Genomic DNA, 22,155 nt, shown 5'->3' with positions numbered 1-22,155 from the left:
AAGTTATAAGGATCCACCATAACAGCAAAATCATTTGATATACGAACTTTGATTGTTTTGTAGAAATTATTCTTATGCTTATGATTAACCAGCATGTAATCTTCTTCATTTCTGGTCATACCAAATTACATACCCTTACAGATTTTTCAACAAAGAGAGCTTCAAGCAAACTAATGAGATTTCTTTTATTGTTGCTTGTATTTTAGTGCCATGTAAGTGAAAAAAATTGGTTAAGTTTAAAATTTTATAAATTAAAAGCAACATAATAATAAAAATAAAATTATGTACCTAGTCGTCAATTAAAATCATGTCCAAGCTGCTAAACGTGTTTGAGTTGTTCTTTAAGTTTGCTTCCAAAGCAAGAGTACTTGAACACGAATGCTTTTGGTTTCCTTGGATGCATTGATGTCAGCAACCTTATTAAAGACAACCGCATCACGATAGTTTTGTGCCATAGGTGTAACATGAAAGAGAAAACAATTAGAATTAGAAATAACTTTTATATGAAATAAAAAATACGTATACAATGTATTTATCTATAACGAGGTTTGATTTATAAAGATGTATGAAAGCTATTATAGTTGAAAACAAAATTGTTTACATACTTAATTTCAAAGGATGCATAAATAGATTATATATTATTTCCTATTAAATAAACCTAAAAGTGTAATACGATTATACCAAAATATTTTAAAATCATACCAAAATTAAATTGGATTCTTATGACATAATAATTAAAAAAAATCATAATCATCTCTAATATATAAAAATAACATTTTCCTAATTAGTGTTAATTCCAAAGATAGTTAATTTTTGTTTTGTTAAAGGTATGAAATATCTTTTCCTGTCTATTTGAAAAGTTTCAGAAAAGTAATTAACCGATTTCATGTAATTGTAACAAAGAAAGTCAAATATATGAATATATATATTTGATATAGGAACAATAATAATAATAATAATAATAATAAATATAAAAACCGAAAGAAGGTACTAACCTTCTACGACACAACAACGAAGGTTTGAAGCAGAGAATGATAATGGAAGTTATAAACAATAAGAATGATGTTGTAGAAAGAGATTTGAAGAAAAACAACGATTGAAAATAAGTGTGAGCTGCGAATTAAATGATGAATCATATATGTATGTGATAATTTAAATCTGATTTTTTGGTATGAATGATTTCCTAATAAAAATGGATTTCCTATTAATGGTTTACTAATATAAACGTTGTTTATATTAATGGTTGATATTAATACCTTAATCGAAATGGTTTGTTACTAATATGTTTTCAAAGTTGACCATACTAAAACTTTTATAACCGGAAATTCAAGATTTAAAATATGGGAAGATTTTATTGGAATTAAATACATTCTATTTCAACGGATGTAAGTTAATTTTGTTTGACAATTGGAAAGCTTTTATTGGAATTAAATACATTCCATTTGGGAAAAATGATGTCAACAATTTGATCTAAGAGTTGAAAACATTGGATTGAAATATAATCAAGGACCTAAATCGTTTAAGATGATGTCATAAAGTTTATTTTTTAATAATATTTAAATATTTGGTTTCCAAACATAAAAGTTTGTAATATATTGATTTAAATATGTTAATTGTTCTGTGGTTGATTGTGATTTAATTAACGTCGTAATCCTAGCGGAAACCGTTGGACGGGGTAATATATTATTTATCACGGGACTTGTTAAAAAGCATTTGCATACCCATAATCTTTCTTAATAAATGTATATTGCATGCACGTGATTGTCAAATAAAAATAATTATGTGGGGTTTAACTAACTTTCTGTAATTAGTTTTTTTTTGGAAAGGGAACTTCCCTAACGAGGGTTTCCGGGTCAGTTTTCGCGCACCGACTAATCCCCGCTGCAAACATAAAGCTTTGCTTTATGCCCTGAAGTCACTGCAGGCGAACCTCCATGGCCACAAGGGCTAAGTGGTGCTAGGATTTGAACATGGGTCAATAGGTTATCCACCATATCTTCCACATGCCTTACCAAGTCACCACAACCCAAGTGGTTAACTTTCTGTACTTAGTTAAATAACCATATAGTGTATATCGTGTCGTTTTACTTCAAATCCCTTGATTCATCTTGTATTATTTACTTCAAATGTGTTCCATAAATTAATCAAGCAAGCTGAAAGGTTTAAACAAATATTTTAAACCATGTTTCGTTTTAACACTTTTGACATTTTTTTTCTTATTTATGTATCCTACTTTCTATAATGAATTTACATATCTTTTGGATGTCTTACAATATATTATACTCTTAATCTTTTATCAATACCTAGATTGCAAAAAATCCTATCTCGCCCCACTTTATTCTCAATTTGTAGAATCTTACTTCAATATGGTCACACATATGTAATTATGATTTTAGATGGCATTCCTCATTTTATAATTTACATATTGTTAGCCTCTTCCAAAATACATGTTTTACCATTTTTAAGCCCTTTTTTCCTTATTCACTTAGGTAGTGTTTGTTTTTTGTCTGCAGATCTGCGAGACGTCTTCTGTCTGCGCCGCGCAGACCACGCGCAGACATTAGTCTTCGCAGATTGTTTGTTTTTTTGAAGACTGCAGACCTAAAAATGTCTGCGCGCCCTCTTCTTGGCGCAGATGTACACCAGAGTCTTCTAACATCTTCAGACATCTTCTAGCTTAAAAAAACATATATATCTTTATTTTTTTTAAGTTTTTTTTTTTAATTTATATTTTTTCCAACTTTATTAATGATAAACAATATGAAAAAAAAAATTACAAAACTTAAAAAAAAAACATTTGACGATACAAACATGATATTTTTAACAAATTTATAAATAAAAATTTATTATAATAATAGTCGTTGAAATTGTTTATATAAATATGAAAAAAAAAATCAAAATATATTCTTATATTTTTTTACCAAAATTTTGTAAAACTTTATTTAACAGAGTATCATCAATTTGTCGAGAAAATATTTATCGTACGTTTTTAATAGATTTATTTGAAAAAATCGAAGTTTATTTCTATCTATTTATGTACAAATTCTTTGATTACTAATTATAATATTTAGTTATAACTTTGCAATCAAAGTTGTTGGTTTTTATCAAATATGTATATGAATTAATACCATTTTTATTTTTATTTTTTATATAATAATACATAAAAGTTGATCTAGATTCGTTATATATTTATAATAAAGTCGTAAAAAATATATAAAAAATTCGCTTTGAAGTTCTAAAAAATCAGTTTATTTAGATTTCAGTTTATTTTAATAACCCGCAGATGTTAAAAAAACAAACAGTCTTCTTTTTTCAGATTGCAGACGTTTGATCCACCTCTTCTACTGCAGAGGTCTACAGATGTGATCCGCAGACTGCAGACATTTTGCCTCAGAAAAAACAAACAGCAAATACTTGTATCCATTCAAAAAACCAACTTTTCATCTCCTTACCGTTAACATGTTTCCAACATATTTAAAAGTTTTGTGTGTACCACTTCGGGTACTCTTTTTAATTACATATAGACTAAAATTTTGTCCAATACAAGAATTTCGCTTCTTTATGAAAACTTTATCCTTTAAATGTATATATGCGATCTAAGCACATTCCATCATATTCCCATAAGTGTGCGGAAATTCTTTGATTCATCCTGCATATTGCAGTTCTCAATAAACATTATATAATGATGAATGGAATGTAGTTAAAAAAAAATCTGATATTATTGTTATGTAATACTTCAGTGATAAATAAAAAATAATCATTTTTAAAATTTACATAATTATTGAAATACATCGTTGACATGCCAACGATCTTCATCTTCCTGAAAAATGTGGCTCGTTCTAAATAAATTGTGCGCTTCATGAGATCTAATGCAAGTATCTTTGTCCAACAGCTTGGTATCAATATCTGGGTCTCACATATTTCTGGGGTTCAAGAGAAGCGTGATCCCCTCGATCCCTAAATTATGCAAAGTTCCTGTGAGAGTTTTCTTCCGATCCATAGGTCTTACATAAAACACAAAGCTTTACTCATTTGGGTACCAAATTTTGGTAAGAAATGAAGCAAAAATAATCTTCAATCTTATTGCTAGAGCCTAGAGTTGAAGATTGGGCATTCAGTGTATTACAACCCATAAGTAACCAACCCTAAGTCCCATGCATATTACTAATGAAGAAGTTGTCTTTTTTCATCTTTTCACCCTGTGCACTCATGAGGAGGGATAGGATACCTACCCTTATCGGTACAATAGTCATAATTCATATACTTTTTTCTTACTTCGTCGTAAGCTTTCTGTTGTTTTGTGTCCAATTGCCAGTAGGTTTTGGTGTTCCACCAATAGTTTTGGGCAAAACAATCTTTATTAGGATTATTAACTGGCGAGAGGCACCCATCAATCTTAAAATCTTGAAAATGGGCTTCAATTGGTCCATTTGTCCAATTGGCCTTCGTTTTGCCCCCATCGGTAGCCCAAGAAGACCCATCCCATAAGCTCACTTTCACTTGCATTGTATTGTTAGGGTATTCTACACCTTTTTTTATGTTGTTCTTATATATCCTTATTGGTGTGTCGTCCACAAAAAATCTGAGAAAAAAAACACAATCGTTAGGTGTTATTCGACAATCTTTATATGTTTAATGGAAAATTAAATTGAGAGTAAAATCCTATTATTATCAGGTAACAAAGTTGTTTTATTAGTCGAGTTCCTTGAATTTTTTGTTTACTTCCTTACTAGTCAATTCTTAATACTATTCTTTTGGGTGCTATTAAAAACACACAATTGCTTTATGTTTTTTTTTCTCTTTTTGAAAATGGGACAAAATATGATATTTGGCAAACCAATAATATTTTGTTCAATGTAAAATTGTGATTAAACTTAGAGAAAAAACTTATCGAGTCGGTCCCCTTGATCAACCCTACAAAGTACAAAAAATACAAATATTATGGACGATGCTATTAGCGGCGAACACGAGAAATACATAATTTTGTGCTATGGATATAAACCGGATTTCTTGTAGTGCAATGCACAAAATCAAACAAAAAAAACCGATATTGATGTGGTATATTTATCTTTTTTTTTTTTAATGACAAAGTTATTGAAGCATGTGAGATTTATAGGTTAATTTTAATTTGAAGTGTTTTATACGGGATGATCACTATTAGGCCACATTGATGCATCAAGATGGCCTAGTAATCATCAAAAACTCCAAATTGGACTTAACCCAAATTCGAATCTCACATGTTTCAACCTTAGGGTGATTTATACCGTGATGATGATGCATATATTTTTTATAAGATAAAATAATTAAGTGTATACACAATCTGATGGTGGTTCCATAACAATTTGTAGTAATGGAAATCAGTTGCGGGATCAAACCAAAGAGTGAATTTTTGCTCTCTACCACCAATACTATTCGCAAATACATTTGTTTGTAAAGTAATAGGTTTGCCTGGTCGATTTCCCAAGAACTCGAAGTCCAACTCATCATGCATAGTTGTATTTAAAAACATCTGCATCGATCAAAGCAACATAATTAAAGAGAGACATATTGAAATATGTATGTAATTAACTAATGATCGACACTTAGGAGTTGAGAATGGTGCTAAACATTTAGAACTATATATTTCCAACCTTTATATGCATACATAATACATATTAAAATACACACATATAAATATAAACTTCTTTTTGGAAATCCAGGGTTGGAAAATCAGTACAAAGACCAACCCCATTTAAGTGTTGTTATCGTCAAACCAAGTCAAGCTTGAAATTTTATTCTCCCTCTCATTTTGCTTCACAAGGAAATTAAATCAGTTTTGATTTGATCCAAATGGTTGATTTTTAAATAGCTCATGTTCATCATATATATTCACACTAATCTTTAATTATACTGCTTTGTTTAAAAATATATAAAAGATCAATATTGATCTACAAGTTTCGCCCATGCATACATAAAAAGCAGTAATCACACCACCAGAATCCTTGGTGGGTAGCTTAATCTTCATCTGAAAGTAACCAGATCCATAATAAGATTTCGATGCAAATCCAGCACCTACAAATTATATATTCATCATGAACACACACATTATAAAGTAATCAATTGTACGCCATATATGCATACATGGACATGAACATACTTGCAATAAAATGTTAAGATTAACGTAATCAATACAATTTTCTTATACAAGAACATGCATATCTACATATCAAAGATGGTCATTCATTTATTATGTTTTACAAAATTTTGATTACAAAAACGAATTGGTATCATTACAATTAAAATAAAATATTATATATCATCAGGGTTGGTAATCAAATAGTAAAAATATAGAACCTAAATATATAAAAATGAGAAAGAGATAGAAGTATATATAGAATACCTGAAGATTGATCCAACGACAATTGAACCTCCTTTCCTTGATTAAGTAACTGAGCGTGATGGTTTCCCCAAGTTACATTATAATTTTGATCAAATGCAACATTCTTTTGATCAAAACCTCCAATGGTTCTTGTTGCATCTGCACTAAGGAAGAAAAAAAAGTCCAACAAAGCGACCATTACCGACGTCGTTATCATCCATGGAGGAAAACTCATTTGACTAAACCCTGAATATTGCGAAAACAAACCCACAACAAATTAATTTGATTGTATATATATATGTATGTATCAACTATTGGATTAATGGGTCGTCAGAATTGAAAATGATAAGACAATGCAGAGGTTGTTAATAGAGAGTTCTAACATGCATAGACATATTTAGAAATTAAATGTGAAAACGCGTAAATATTGGTAAATTCACAACTACTATTAACCAATAATTTTTTAGCGGTAAAGAAAAAGACACATTTGGACCAGAAAAACTTGTGCTCAAAACTATCTTGTTTTTTTTTTTTGGAATATACAAATTTGAACGGTATAAATTCAGCTCACGTACTTTTTAATGATATAATGAATAAACACCAAATTGACCACGTTCTATAAATACAAATTTCGAAAATGACCTTTTTTTTTTTTTTTTTTTTTTTTTTTTGCAAATTTTGGGAATGGCCATTCGATTAGACAAGTCGTCTATGTTAAGACTCAATTGCTATGGTGCCCACCGAAGGGTTATTTGTATAGGTAGATCCGACAATTTGTTATACAACACGAGTTTTCTTTATATGGGTTTTAAAAATCCATGTTTCTTGGTGACAAAAATTTTAAATTCGTATTTTTTGTCTTATGTGTGTCAAAAATGAATTTATCTGTAACACATATGGATATAAATTAAATTAGTGGTTGACACATGACACGCATAAACACGTGACAGATGACACTTGCAAACATGTATAAACACATATAAACATGTATAAACACGATTGAAATTAATGTAAGTTTGTGTTTATTTGTGTTTTCGAGTAACACGGTTAAAAACGTGTATATTCGTGTTGTGTCACATATCACACATATTAATTATGTATCATGTTCGTGTTAATATTTGTCAAATTCGTATCATGTAAATTCGTGTCTGACACGTAGTTTTGAACAATGGTGATGAATAATAAGTTTGTAACATTGCATTATATCATGTTCTAAATTCTGTTTCTAACAATTTTTTGTTGTAATTTATGATTAATTGTTATATATTGCTTTGTAAGTGCCATAACATGTTATGTAGTGGCATATTGTTTACGTGTTACTACTCTAAAAAAGAAGTTTAAAAAATTTTGTGATGGTTGTTTTTGAGACAACTAATGTTCACTTATGGGCAATTATATGTTGCATTTTCAGAGTTAAAAGTAGAGATGAATTAAAAATATTGATTTTAGATATTGACGATAAACTTAGCAATATAACATCTAATGTTATTGTTAGACGTGTCAAACCCAACTAGGGATGAGTGTGGGACGGAACTGGTACCGACTCGTCCCGTTTCCGATTTCCCGAATACCGAATTTGATTGAAAGTGAATCCCGAGTACCGAATTGAATTAACATTACTGGTACTGGTACTGGGAATGGTACCGATATTCGGTACTAATACCGGTACCGGCGGTACCGATTCCCGAATTTCATGTATTTGGAGTATCAAGTATCGTCCCGTATTTTTAAATTCGGTACGGTTCGGTACCGGTTCCAGTATGGTACCGGTATGGGATCGGGATTTGGGACAAACTGCTCATCCCTAAACCCAACAAATGATAGGGGTACGATATACTCCAAAAGAATCCCACTATATTTCACTAACATGTAGTACAAGGCAAGTAGGGTCGATCCATAGAGACACGGGCCAATCTGTCTAATACCTCTTTGCGCAAGGTACTTGTTCACAAAAGATTAAAGAGGGGGGTTTTGAATGCAATGATTAAACAAACAAATTAGAAAGACAAATAGTCAGCTAAATGAGTGAATTAAATTCAGATTTTGTAAGGACTCCAACTTCATGTATGACAACTTAGCAATGTGACTCAAAGATGACACAACATTCGTTCAGTTCTATCTAAGTCAGTACTTGAAAGTGTTAATAAGCTCTAACACTTCCCATTCACCACATTAATTAACCAAAACAAGCTCTTTGATTAACCCTAACCTTACTAACCTAACCTAAACAAGCTCTTAGAATTAGATTAAAAGATTGCATGAAGCTTTATGTGAATGTTCCCAACAACACCCAATACTCCTCACAAGCTCGGTAGTGTAAAAGTGTGTGAATAAGATTTACACTAAATTCATTCAATAGAGATCAATTTAATGCTTGTTACTTGTTCAATTTCACAAAACAATTACGGATTTTGTAAAAGAGATAACTTGAATGACCTAACCCTAATTCAAATGGCCAATAAAAATCACAATTAGAATCAAACATTCGATTAAAGCAAAATCAAATTCACTAGATAGAAATTAAGAACAAACATCATGTCATATGATTGAAGTCACTACCAAGAAGTCAAAAATTGAAATTGGAGAAACTAAGGTTTTATCCACACATGGCTAGAACAAGATCACAAGTTTAAAATATGGAAATAATGTGAAATTACAACTTATAAATACTAGAAATAATGTTTCCAAATGATTACTGATCAAACCCTTGCAAAAACCTTCGCTATCCCCTCTGAAAATATGCTATGATATGTTGTGTGTGTGTAAAAATGACCCTCAACCCGTAATATGAAAGATAGGAAAAACTGTCAAAAGTTGGTTTTTGGGTCGAACACGGCTCGTGTTGGACATAAGGTAAAAATGACACGGCCTGTGTTCAGCATGGTCAACATCTTCTTCTTTTCTGGTCAACACGACCCGTGTTCCTTCGTAGTGTAAATCCAACACGGCCCGTGTACCTCTCTGACTCCAATTCCAAACTTGATTTTTCCAACTTTTTCGTTCTTCGTCCGATCATCCCGAAATGTTCACCAATGCTTCCCCGACACCTCCCAAAGCGCATTTCAAGCTCTGGTTTACCTAAAAAAGAGATGTAAGTATGAAAATAAGGTTGTTCTAGAGACTAACATGAATATAATGAAATGCAAGAAAAAAGAAGAACAATTATGCTAAATAGATGCATGAAATGGGACTAAAAGGTGTGCAAAAAAGTGCACAAATTGCATCTAACAGTTATATTCAAATAAGTTTATAGAAATTTGTGATTCATAACAATTATTTACAATATGTCAATAATCTTTAATTACTTTAGATTCAACTATCCATTTATTCATGTTTTTATTGTATTTATTTTGAAAGCTTATTTTAAAAAATATTTAATTTTTACACATTGATAGTCAACAAAATTATTTAAAATATATCAATAATTTGTTTATTAGTATATATTGACATAGTTACTTATTTATTCATCATTTCGTTTGTATTTATTTTAAAATTTTATTTTAAAAAATATTTAATATTTACACCTTATATTTATTTATTTTTTTAATCAACTCGTTCAATACATAGATTTCACAACTATTAGAATAAATAAAATACATACAACCATTATAGATTTATGGTTCATTAATATTCAAGTGTATTTTTTTTATAAAATTAACAAATCAAAACACATTATTATTTAACATAAAAAAACATATATAATAAGTATAATTAATAAGGTCAGATAAAAAATAAATAAATAAATAAATAAAAAAAGGTCAAAATTCATGATTTTTTTTACAAAATAAAATCCGTCCACGCATCCTCATAGCTAACCTAGATATCATTTTATCTCCCGCATTTATTTATTTATTTATTTATTATTATTATTTATTAATATTTTATGTTAAACAATCAAAATTATTAGCCATTAAACAAGGAAAAAAAAGGGGGCGAAGTGTGGTGCGAGTGACAGAGAAAGCCGGCGGTTTCCCTCGCCATTTGCGCATATTCCGACGACAACTTCTTCTATTGTTTTTCACACTTTTAACTTTTAAGGATCATATCATTTCAAGGCACGCTTATGCTTATGATTACAGCAGGAAGAAGAGTGTAGTACTGAAATTATATCATTGAGTTGCTTGCAGTTTTAATTATTCACCGAAATGGACCACAACAACAATGACAAGTACGTGCTAGCGCTACGTTCTGCTTCTTGCAGTATTTTATTTGCGGGATTACATTTATAATACATTTGTTGTGATTTTATACTATTTCTTATGTGTTTGGGGTAAACTTCAGACAAATTATGCAAATTTTGTGGTGTTTTAGGGCATTTAAATGAAGGATTTGGGACTTGATTTTTGCTTGATTTCGTTAATTTTGCTTGCTAGCTTAGGGATTTTACTCTACTATTTTTATTGCTTGATCGTGTTTTCAAATGCAGTTGTTTGTGAGTTTATATGGTGTCTTATGTGTATTGGAAAAAAATACAGATGGATTTTATGTCAACTTTGTCTTTGTGGCGTTTAGGGCATTTGAATGAAGGAGCTACCTTAGGGATTTTGCTTTAATTGCTTGCTTATGTTCAGATGCATTTGTTTGTGAGTTTGTATGGTTTTTTATGTGCTTTGGGGAAAATGCAGATGAATTTCTTCTACCAATATCGTGTTGTTTACTTTAGGCTTTTAGAAGAAGAATCTGGGACTTGGATCTTGTTTAATTCCATGAATCTTAGTCTAATACTTTTGTGGATTGGTGAAGTTTTTCCTTTATTTTTTGGTGAATTGTAGCACTGAAATGTGGGATTGGGAAGATGAAGATTATGGTTTGCAAACAAGTGAGACTCAACACACAATTCTTTATCTTCCTTAACCATGATATATATACTATATAGGCTATTGACATTTATTATTTATGATTTGTTAAAATGGTTGTAAGCAGTTGCTTCTAACAGCCTATGGAGCAATGCAAATGAGAATGAAGATGATCTTACTTATGTGTTTAATGAAACTACCCCAGCAAAGTCCTTTGAGGATTTGGCTTATCAAGTCACCAACAATGGTAATCTTATATCTTTCAAAGAAAAAAAAAACATTCATTTTATATTTTTGTTGAATTTGTGATATTTATCACTAGGAATGAAAATGCAGAAAACATAAACAAGGGAAAAGAGCCATATAGAGAAGCCTATTCACAAGCAAAGAGACGCCGAATGCTGCAATTTGACAATGAAATTGTGGATGTGGACATGATACCCGTTTGTGGCAAGGACTTCTCATCCACATATCTAAAGTCAAAGGTTAGTCAAACATTCCCATTCCCATTTCAAATAATTATTGTAAGTCAAATGAATTAAATTTATATTCTTTTAGTCCCCGTTTGTTACACATGACAAGAGAAAGACAGAACAAGTTGTACTGTATTTGACATGCATCTGACTGATGTCAATGGGACAAAGTATTAAGTTTTATCTTTTAATTTCTTTTGACCACCAGTTATAAAATGGTATCCTTTTTTATTTTTTTTATTTTTTATGATCAGGAGAGGGAAGCTTCTTTGAATGGAGCTTTATCTGATATTAATCAATGGGTTGATGGATTCACAGGTTTGACACTTATAAGAACCATAATCCAAATATATGATAAAGATTATTGTATTAATCTGTGAAACTTTTGCATTGTTTCTCAGATGATATTCCTGCATCTGGATCTGGTTACGAGGGTTGGCTACATGATTGTCTTGTAGATGATACAGAGATGCATTTAAGCACTAATGATTTGTATGTTTTTTATCAACTTCATTAATTAACTACCAAAAGGATTTCGCTAATTTTTAAATGTTCATAACAGGAATCCATCTGTTCAGATTGAGCTTACAGGTATGGAAACTTTTTACTATTTCATAATTTTAATATTTTCACTAATCACATATATTTTTTTTTGTTGTTTATAGAATCGAAGAATTCCCAATCTAAGAATGATGAAGAGATCCCCACTCCTACTCGTAAAAATATCATCTTAAAAGGTGTGTATTGTTCCAAAAAAAAAAGTTGTTTTGATCCTTTCCAAATGAATAATACCATTATATTTCTAATAATTCTTGTAATGTTTAGGGAAAAAGTCTTTTATTAAGACTCGAACAACAAAGATAGCTTCATCGGTTGTTCTTCCATTTGCATTTGTAAAACCATGTGGAATGCAAGGAGCAGTTACTCTAAAAGATATAAACCAGAAAATACTGACTCCACCACCATCAAAATCAAAGAAATCCCATGAAAGTGAAAATGAAAATCCTGAAAAATCATATCCAACTTCAGCTTTCTCAAGGAAGCCTGTTGTTGGTAAAACCAAGATTCGTACAGAAGGAGGAAAAGGTAGCATTACAATCATGAGAACCAAGGGATGATTTATGTAAACTTATTAACCCTTTTTGTTAGTAATTTGCTCTTTCTTTTCATGGTGTCATCTAGAATTATTAGTTAAAAAGAAAAAAAGACAAAGAGCAAAAGTTAAGGGAGTCGATGGATGGGTAGTGTTTGTATCTTGATGGAGTGGTTTTATTTGGTAGATTCCTGTTGTTTTTAATATCTGAGATGACTGGAATCTATTAGGATCTTTTTTGTCTGAGATCCTTCTACCACCTTTTTTGTCTCTAGAACAACTTGTAATGCTAAAGTTATGTGTTCTTATTGTAATTTTGTATTGTTTTTGGTTTTTTCAGTTTGGTTTACTGGTTAAACCAAATAATACAATGTGAAAACAAATTAACAAGAACATTAGGAAAACTAAATCAAATAAATTAATAAGAAAGTCATGATTTTTTTTTTTTTTTTTTATAATTAAAAAAAAAAAATAGACATTAGATAGCACAACAGAGGAATTCGAAGCTAACTAGATAAGTGGGTTGTCCTATTTGGGCTTTATATGCTCAAAATGATTTTTAGAAACTAATTTAACATTTTAAATATAAAATATTAATTTATAGAAAAAATATATATAATTAAATAACTTATTCGATTTAACCAAAATAATGAAAATTTAACAAAACCCAAACCGGATAAGGTATGTATCCTTATTTGGCTAATCAAACCAAATTAACCCAAAACTGAATAATCCAAATCAATTGAACCAAACATCATTCGGTTTGATTTGGGTATTTGATTTTGGTTTTTTCTCACACCCCCCTTTATGTTAGTATGAGTAGCTGGAAGAAAATTGATTATCGAGATAAATATAAAAATAGTTGACAATTCGTAACTTCAATAAACTGTATATCCCTGATTATCTGTTTATGATTATTCAAGTCATCGTAGTTAGTTTATTGAAAAATCAGTTAACATCTGGCTCCAAATTGGAGTAGCTCTTTGTTTACTTCTTGTTTGCAAGGGTAAAAAGGGAAAGTGGAAAAAGTTGAATTAAATTCTTGATGGATGATGGATCATGGGTGTCTTTAAATGTTCATAATGGCAGTTCATGGATATTGGTATTTCTTTATTTAATAAGGTAAGTCCTTAAATTTAGTGCAATGTACAATTTGTAACGCAATAAAGTCCAAACTATTATTATAGGACTTGACTTAATTCGAACTAGTAAAACCCCAGCAATGGGATCGGATTTTTTTTTTTCATATTATTAACTGTTTTCCCTTAATGAATGTTATTAGAGAGGATCAGTACTTAAGCGACACCAGTTTAGTAATAGACAGGGACAGAAGCGACAATCTCCAGAAAGTGTGTAAAGTATGTATAATATACTGTTCATAAGGCGTTTTGTAATTTAATTGTATGTATAATATAATTCACTTATTTTTGGATGATGACAATTTGATCTCTTTTGGGGACAAAATAATTTGGTTGGGAAAAGTACACAAATAATATAATTGTTGTGCACAAATAAGCTCCCAGAGTAATAATGTGATATATTCATATACTGATTTATTTATTCATATACTGATTTAATGGGTAAAAGTTAAAATGTTTTAAGAATGTTTGGGTTTTCTAAATAACTATAGTTTAAAAGCTTGAGGAGAGAATATTGGTGATTTAAAAGTGAACACCTACATCCATTTCTCATAAGCTTGTTCTATGGGGAAAGAGATGTTGCTAGGCATACAATCATACTTCCACTTACTTCCCTTGAAGAGTAGAGATTGTAACACCGAGTTCTGATTGTGTTTTCCTCCTTTGATTATTGATCTTTTAAGTCTATCGTACGTTGAAGCAATGAGAAAGCCTTGATTGAATTATTTTGCTAAGGATTTAAGAATCAACATGGTTTGTGACACGGCCTATGATTCTTGTGGTGTGATTCCACTGTGGTCTGTATGAGCTTAAGCCTTAGGCCTCTGGATTTGGAAATATTTAAGGGTATTAAACCTAGGGTTCAGCATTTGCAGCCTCCTTGAGTATCTCTAATGAAACCCTAGCCTCTCTTGAAGCTTTCAAGCTCATCCTTTCTCCAAACCTCATTCTTGATGTTGTTTTTATGCTTTTGAGTGAAGAAAAGAGGAAGATTGATCTTGGAAGCATTTCAATCTGGAATTTTCAGCCTTCACATCATCTTTGGACCTTTGTAAGTTTCAAGATCCAAGCTTTATGTGCTTTCATCCATAGATCTAGTGTTGGTTAGTGTTTTTAGTCCCTTTTTGTCCAGTTTTCTTTGTGTTCTTGGAGTTGGAAGAACTCCCGAACCTTTGAAACAATTTTTTGTGCTTTTGGACTTGTTAGATGTTGGAAAGATGGATGTTCATGCATTCCCTTGGTGTTATGCAAGAGTTTTGGCCTTTTTAAAGTTAAGGTCCAATATTTGATAAGTTTGAGGCTTAGATCTGGATAAAGTTGGAAACTTTATCCATTAAGATCTTTAAGAGACCCAGATCTGAAAGGATTATCCTTTGGTTGAAAGGATTAAGGACTTAAGAAGGAAGATGTTAGACAGGATGTTGCAGCGCGGTGGTTTAGAGTATCACAGCGTGCTGACTGGCATATTCACGACTATTTTGTTGCGTTGTGGTTCGTGGCGCGATGGGTTGATTTTCATAACGCGGCCGTTGACTTTTGAGCACTTTGACTTTTGGTTAAACTTGGGGTTTTGAGCTATAGACCCAGGGTTAGCCTATGGTTGATTAGGCAGTTCGCGTAGCTGATTCGTTGGGCTTCGGGTAGTTGACTTCAGCTCTTTGATCAGGTGAGTCTTCTCACTGAGTGTTAATGTATGCTAATTGCTTGTATGCTTAGATGCTTGTTGGGTTGGACCCATTAGGCTAGGCATGCATGGTTGGATTTGACCCGTTAGGTTAGGCTCATTATTTTGTATTGTATGTGGCATCTTGTGGAAATCACTAAGTTTTGTGCTTATGATTTTAAGTTGAATGTTGCAGATTGTTCTAGTAGCAAAGGGAAATGAACAATGTGATTGCATGACATCGTTGGATATGTTTTGAGACTTTTGCACCTTTTATTTACAATCTTTATACTATGATTTATTGTTTGAAACAAATGATTTTTATTAGATCTTTAAGAATGGAACTGGAACAAATGCTTTTGATCTTAAATGAAAATTATTTTGAAAATTGGAAAGTTACAGAGATGTTGCTTCAATAAAAGATATATGGCATGTTGATCATGTCATATACAAAGAGAAATAATTAGTAAACGAAAAAAATACTAATCACGACATATACAAGAACACCCTTTCCCCCACTCGAATGTAAGGTATAATAGGAGGATATGATGCATACAATAATTTCTCCACATGCAGACCTTTTTAGGTCCACGATATTCAAAAAAACAAATAGTCTGCAAGCTAAAATGTCTTCCTGCCTACACACATAAAAGCTTAGAAGAGTTTAAAAGAGCTTCTAAACGAAAAACAAACATCATCATAGTCTACAATGGCCCCTACATATAGAAGTGGACATCGTACTCTGTCCCTAGATACACTTGCAACCCCACCCCCACCCACTCTCAACAAAAAATCGGTATCAACTGTGTAGAAGAAAATTAAAAAACACATGACACATCCTACAACAAATACCTCACACCATCTCACATAACCTAGATAATACATTTATGATTCCACTTCCTAAAAATTATTTTTGTGTTCTTTTATAGTTGATGTGTTCTCCAAAAGTATCAACTCATTCATTTCAAACCTCAAACTCTCTTCTCACTTCATTCTCTTCTCCTCACTCCATCAACACTAGTCACTAACAGTCTCGACCATCCTTATCATAATTTTCATTTACCTCATTTTGCTATGTCCAATCACCAGAATCTTCATCTCCTTAATTTCAAGGTGATCGAAAAACTCTCAACATAAGTGACACACTTATCGCAGATGTCGGTTACTTCCTTTTAATATGTTATTTCAGTAGAAATAAGTGACACATTCACCATGTCTACAATATATGGTTGCATATGAGATTATACTAAAAATAAATAAATAATCAAACATTTTTAGTTGTTAAAACATATAATCAAGTCATACGTGAGTAATTTGTGAAGGAAAAAACCTACACTCCTCAATGAATGTTCAAAAGTCGCGTAAAGTATATCTTAAATGTAGGCCTCAATCTCTATAAAGAAGAGTTTGTGTTTCAGTCTTAGGACACTACATATGTATACCTCAATCTCTATGAAAACTCGTGGTTGTAATCTTTTGTAAACAATATTCAAGTATTTTTTTTCTTGTTAATCAAGTATTGTATTATATATTCATTCAATTTCGTTTGTTTTGTTTATGTTATTTTGTTGATTGTATACTTCTATCATAATATAGATAATATTATAGAATTGTTGAGAGGAAAAATGGAGTTGTAAGAATGGTTTTAGTTTTACAATGTCTGAATTCCGTAAAAATATCAAAAGGGGCACTATTAAATAATATCAACATATCCAAAGTGTTACCAGTCAAAATTTTTATTCTAATTTGAATGTTTATGTTTATTTATGCTTTTATATTTGTTTGTTTATTTTTGTTTGGCACCTTAATGGATATAAACGAACAAACTTGAACAAAATAATGTGTTAAACAAAATGTAAGAAAAAAAAAATTGTGTGTAACCGTTCATGTTCATTTGTTCTCATTTATAACTCTAGACATGGTGCTCATCTCATGTATTTTGGAGGCAGTAAGAAACTTTTAGTTAATAGTCACACGCCAACCAAGATACTAAACTAGAAAATTTATAAATTACAAATATAAAAAGGAGAGGCACATCTGTGTGACTGTGTGAGCAATTGATATCATCTATGTAAGTATGAGCAGAAGAAGTTAATCTAAGATAACAAAGCATCAACAACAAGAAAATTCTTTTTGGCAACTTTTTTCCCCTTACTTAACATATCACTTATTTATTATTGGGAAAATATTCTGGGTAATTAACTGTTAAGTTTGTTTCTATTTGGTCCCTTTCTTTTTTTTACCCAATAATCAAATATACCATCGAACTTGTTGTTTGTATTAACCATAATCCTTTTGACCGGCTTTTGACCGATTATCACATGTGATAGTCGGTCAAAGGGTTATGGTGAATACAAACAACAAGTTCAATGATATATTGGGTACAAAAAAAAATCAAATGAAAACAAACTCAAATATTACTTACCGTCCAGAGTCATTTTCACTTTATTATTCTTCTGCAAAAATAAACAAAAAAATCTACTAATCCACCAACGCGACATTTAATCCATAATGATGCTTCCTAATGATCATAAAAGACAATAATAATCATGATGACGAGGATACCTTTACAAAAGACAAGATTAAATAATAAATTATAGATGGATTAAGTAAAAGGAATATTTGGACCATGGTTTGTTTTTCAAATTGTCTGTCAGGCCGGTTGAATTTATTCTTTATTTTTGTACAATTGAAAATGTCAAACCTTAATAAGAAATTAAAATTGTTTTCATTTGTTTTTTTAAGAGTTATTTAAACAAGTTTGGTAATATTTATTTTTTAACTAAACTGAAATTGAACATTCCGTTTCTTGGATTCTTTTCAGACGGATTTTTGTTTCTTGAAAAGCAGTAATGAACAAAACTGGTGTCCAGTTGGACCCACTATCACCCCACCCTTTTACTTTTGTTTCAGTAAACTAAATCAGCATGCAAAATCACTAATTGGAAAATATGACACTATTATCTCAATAACATAGAACTCATTAGGGTCAGGTATATGTTGATTAACAACGGATTAGTGATGGATTAACAACGGATTAATGACAGAATCATGATGAATTAAAATTTTAGACCCCTATGACAATTGACACAGACCCTATACGATCACACACCTGAAAACCATTAAATACTTATTTATATAATTTCTTACTTTAATCAATTTCTATGACAATCTTTAATTTTTACCTATTTAAACTATCATGAATTATAAAATCGTATCTCACCTGGCTCCATAAACTACAATTAACATATTATATCTTTTGGTTTAATTTGCGAAGAATCACATGTTTTGTTTAAAAAGTCAATTTGTTGTATATGTTTAAAAATGTCCTTAAATAAATAAACATTGAACAGTGTGAGATAAATGCTTTACATAATTGGACTAAATGTACCAGAGATATTGTAAAAAACAAAAATCACATGAAACAAGAATTTAATTTTCTTGTTTTTGTATTTTTTGAACTAAAAGATATCAAGAATTTCCAAGATCAGATTGTTGCATAATGGACAACTAGCCCTTTGAACAAAAAGCTCCCTTGAACAGAGTCTGCAGAAAGTGTGCCCACAGGGAATAAATGCTGCGCCCTTATGTCTTACCATGCACACGCAGCAGTTGTTGTACTTGTATCCTCCTCCACCACCACCGCCTTCTTCCACCTCCTCCTCCTCCATCTCGTCCGCCTCTTTTTCTTCTTCATAATCCAAATACGCGGATCCATCCACTTCCAACAGCGACATCAACGACATCCTCGCCGCCGCCGGTTCTCCTTCTCCACCGGCGCCCCGATTTTCCTCCGTCGAGGTTTGCTCACTTTCCTCCACCGGCGAGTCAGTTTGTACCCTGGCTGTTTGCGCTTCCGGTATGTTACTAGAGTTAGTTACCTGCGGTGAATTCAACTGCCACGTTGACTCGTCGGTGGAGTTCCGCTGAGTCGAACCATGTCGTGTCAACAGACGATTGCTCTCTGTGGTAATGGGGATAAGAGAGGCGAGAGTAGGGGCGGTGGTTGTACAGACTGAACCAGCGAGTTTGAGCCGGAGTTTCTCCCTAATCATCTTCCACGTCGTCTTCGGTTCTTTTCCACAAGTCTGATCATCGCGTATAAGATCCAGTAGAGTACGATCTTGGATCCGATAAGGCGGCGTCTGCTTGATCGACAGGATTCCACCGAGCGTTAAACTGGCTGGTGCAGGTGGAGCGTTAGTTTCTTCATCCAACTGGTTATGCCGGCTCCGACCACCACCGCTGTCTTCCATTACAGAAACGCCTCAAACAAAGAGAAAAATGCCGCTACCAATTGACACTGTTTGTGCAATAATTTCAAGAAGAAATCATGATTAAGTGAAAACAGATCTGAAATAGGTAGTGTAGAAGAAGAGGAAGTAGAGAGACAAAGAGACAAGAATTCAGATAAAAATTTAATTAGATGGAGAAGAATGGAAGATGAAGCATATACCAGAATCAATTGTGTGGTGAAGAAAACTGTAGGAATGGATACGGATTTTGGAGGATTTGCTTCTTTTTGTTACTTTCTGTTGTTTTTTTTGTCTCAGTTTCCTCTCGTTTTTTCACACAGTTCGTTGGAGAGAGAGAGAGAGAGAGAGAGGAGAGACAACGCAGCGAGGGTTATGGAACGGCTTTATTAAGAAGAAAATCGGTCACTTGAATTACAATTTACACATTTCTTTCGATTTTTGTAATGAACATTTAAAAGGTGATAATCACTAAAATAATCAATGTACGATCATCTTTTGGAAATTATTGAAAAGTGATTATTTATTGTAAATAAATTGTACAAATACTTTTGCCTTTACCAGATTAATTTATGAATGGTCTTCAATACGAAATAATGTGATGAAGTTCATGAATTTATCTAACGAAATTTTGTAAGGATATGATAGTATTTGGCAAAAATATTGGGGTTTTATTTATAACATCTCCAATAGTTATACTTTCAAATAAATGATCATTAGTTATCGATAATTAACTTTGTAAAATTTTTGGGCAAGGAGATGCTAGATGTACTAAAATAATTCTTTTATTAAATATATTAAAATGATCTTTTATGATATATAATATTAATATATTCTTATTTATCTACTATTTAAAAAACTTTTATTTAACTAGTCAATTTTTAAACATAAATCGTATTTTAATACATATAAATACAACTATATCGGTTATATATATATATATATATATATATATATATATATATATATATATATATATATATATATATATATATATATATATATATATATATATATATAATGCTACAGTTTCAAAATAAAATAAAAAACATTGAAAATATTATGTTATCTTTATAAAAATTATATTTTATAAATAAGAAGCCCTTAAATATTTAATAAAAAGAATTTATTTAGTAAAGATATAAAAATATTAAAAAGTAAAGTATACTTAAAGAGATAAAATAATATATCATTAAAATAAAATGGGTTAGATGTACCACTTAATAGGATTGTTCGTTTGGATGGATCGGTTTGATCCGATCCGATCAAGTGAATCCAAATGGATTTCGGTTTTCAAAACATGGATCCGAATAGTATAAACTAAATTTAAATCCAATCCGATCCGATCCAATTACAATTCGGTTGGATCAGTTTTTATAATTCGGTTTTCAAAAACCTAAACATTTTAACACGACAAATAATTCTAATATTACTAAACTTTACACAAGAAGCAAAAACAAATTACTTAGTTGTGATTTGAAATTAATAAACAACTAATAAGAAGATATCTTATAGTTAAATATTTTATAGATAGAAAAGTTTTGAATGAAAATGCATATTAATGTTTTTTTATCGGGTGAAAAGTTCCATAAGAAAAAATAAACTACAAAATTAATAAAAAAAAACAATAGGTATATATTATAAATAGATAAATAATAAATGTTTATTCGGTATTTTGGACTATTCGGTTCTAATTTTATAAACCAAAATCAATCCAAAATCCAAAATAATAATTCGGTTTTGTTGAAAACCAATCCAAAAATCCGAATATCCGAACCAAATTGTTCAATCCAAATTGTCCAATTGGATAATTTGGTTTTATCCGAATAGTGAACAGTCCTACCACTTATGACCATTCATTATGTATGGAATGGTTTAAAAAAAGCTATGTAATCCAATAATATTAAGTTGTTAATTAAAAAAAATCATTAAAATTGTGCTTAGTTATGTATAAAAATCATAAAGTTAAAAGAACTTATGCAAAAAAAATATTTTAAAGTTCGATAATAGACTAATATGAATTTATATCGAAACATTCTCCTTAATAAATAAAAATCTTATTGTCACATGTTATTCTTTTTCTTCAATTTGTCAAATGTTAAATTGTGGTAATTTAAAGATATTTGTTTTCCACTTGTCATTATTTTCATTTTTTATTTTCCATTATATCATTAATTTAGTTTCTAATTAAATATATGATAATAACTATATTAATTTCAAATTTCAAATTCTAATAAATACAATTTAAACCTTCGTATTTAACATTTTGTTATAATTAACCCGTTTACTATACGGGTCTAACAACTAAACACATAATTTTTATTTATTTATTTTTGAATGTTTTTTTAATCAAATTCTCATAATTTTCACTTTTTTCATA

The 22,155-nt window shown here is 30.8% G+C and overlaps 3 protein-coding genes across 5 annotated transcripts; 1 reads left to right on the top strand and 2 right to left on the bottom strand.

Moving 5' to 3' along the window:
- Positions 1-3,729: 3,729 nt before the first annotated feature.
- LOC145017345 (xyloglucan endotransglucosylase/hydrolase protein 2-like) lies at positions 3,730-6,740 on the bottom strand. Its single transcript, XM_078975390.1, has 4 exons — positions 6,380-6,740; positions 5,951-6,051; positions 5,316-5,509; positions 3,730-4,582 (listed from the first exon to the last, which is right to left on the bottom strand). Exons 1-4 carry the CDS (start codon positions 6,591-6,593, stop codon positions 4,195-4,197), a joined length of 897 nt encoding a protein of 298 aa, XP_078831516.1. The 5' UTR covers positions 6,594-6,740; the 3' UTR covers positions 3,730-4,194.
- Positions 6,741-10,275: 3,535 nt separating this feature from the next.
- Positions 10,276-13,034, top strand: LOC145014004 (protein XRI1-like). 3 transcript variants are annotated; one of them, XM_078972352.1, is made up of 9 exons: positions 10,276-10,526; positions 11,131-11,177; positions 11,282-11,401; positions 11,491-11,639; positions 11,882-11,945; positions 12,029-12,119; positions 12,190-12,218; positions 12,293-12,364; positions 12,453-13,034. In XM_078972352.1, exons 1-9 carry the CDS (start codon positions 10,504-10,506, stop codon positions 12,743-12,745), a joined length of 888 nt encoding a protein of 295 aa, XP_078828478.1. In that variant the 5' UTR covers positions 10,276-10,503; the 3' UTR covers positions 12,746-13,034. The 3 variants fall into 3 exon arrangements, with proteins under 3 accessions (XP_078828478.1, XP_078828481.1, XP_078828480.1); XM_078972355.1 differs by having other exon boundaries at positions 11,102-11,177; XM_078972354.1 differs by having other exon boundaries at positions 10,984-11,177.
- A 5,818-nt stretch (positions 13,035-18,852) lies between these two features.
- LOC145018324 (uncharacterized) lies at positions 18,853-20,152 on the bottom strand. Its single transcript, XM_078976217.1, has 2 exons — positions 19,979-20,152; positions 18,853-19,825 (listed from the first exon to the last, which is right to left on the bottom strand). Exon 2 carries the CDS (start codon positions 19,776-19,778, stop codon positions 18,984-18,986), a length of 795 nt encoding a protein of 264 aa, XP_078832343.1. The 5' UTR covers positions 19,779-19,825; positions 19,979-20,152; the 3' UTR covers positions 18,853-18,983.
- Positions 20,153-22,155: the final 2,003 nt, after the last annotated feature.

Source organism: Lactuca saligna, chromosome 9 (assembly GCF_052625555.1).
Source record: "Lactuca saligna cultivar CGN05327 chromosome 9, ASM5262555v1, whole genome shotgun sequence".
In the NCBI taxonomy this organism is placed as follows: Eukaryota; Viridiplantae; Streptophyta; class Magnoliopsida; order Asterales; family Asteraceae; genus Lactuca; species Lactuca saligna.
This window is presented reverse-complemented; position numbering and strand designations above follow the sequence as displayed.

What these genes read in the sequence shown, in the direction of transcription:
- LOC145017345 (XM_078975390.1), bottom strand. Translation starts at nt 6,593, where the DNA reads ATGAGTTTTCCTCCATGGATGATAACGACGTCGGTAATGGTCGCTTTG. An exon ending in GTCGTTGGATCAATCTTCAG is followed by an intron (nt 6,052 to 6,379) that starts GTATTCTATATA and finishes TATAATTTGTAG; the next exon opens with GTGCTGGATTTGCATCGAAA. An exon ending in GTGTGATTACTGCTTTTTAT is followed by an intron (nt 5,510 to 5,950) that starts GTATGCATGGGC and finishes TGATCGATGCAG; the next exon opens with ATGTTTTTAAATACAACTAT.
- LOC145014004 (XM_078972352.1), top strand. Translation starts at nt 10,504, where the DNA reads ATGGACCACAACAACAATGACAA. An exon ending in GACCACAACAACAATGACAA is followed by an intron (nt 10,527 to 11,130) that starts GTACGTGCTAGC and finishes GGTGAATTGTAG; the next exon opens with CACTGAAATGTGGGATTGGG. An exon ending in AGATTATGGTTTGCAAACAA is followed by an intron (nt 11,178 to 11,281) that starts GTGAGACTCAAC and finishes GGTTGTAAGCAG; the next exon opens with TTGCTTCTAACAGCCTATGG.
- LOC145018324 (XM_078976217.1), bottom strand. Translation starts at nt 19,778, where the DNA reads ATGGAAGACAGCGGTGGTGGTCGGAGCCGGCATAACCAGTTGGATGAA.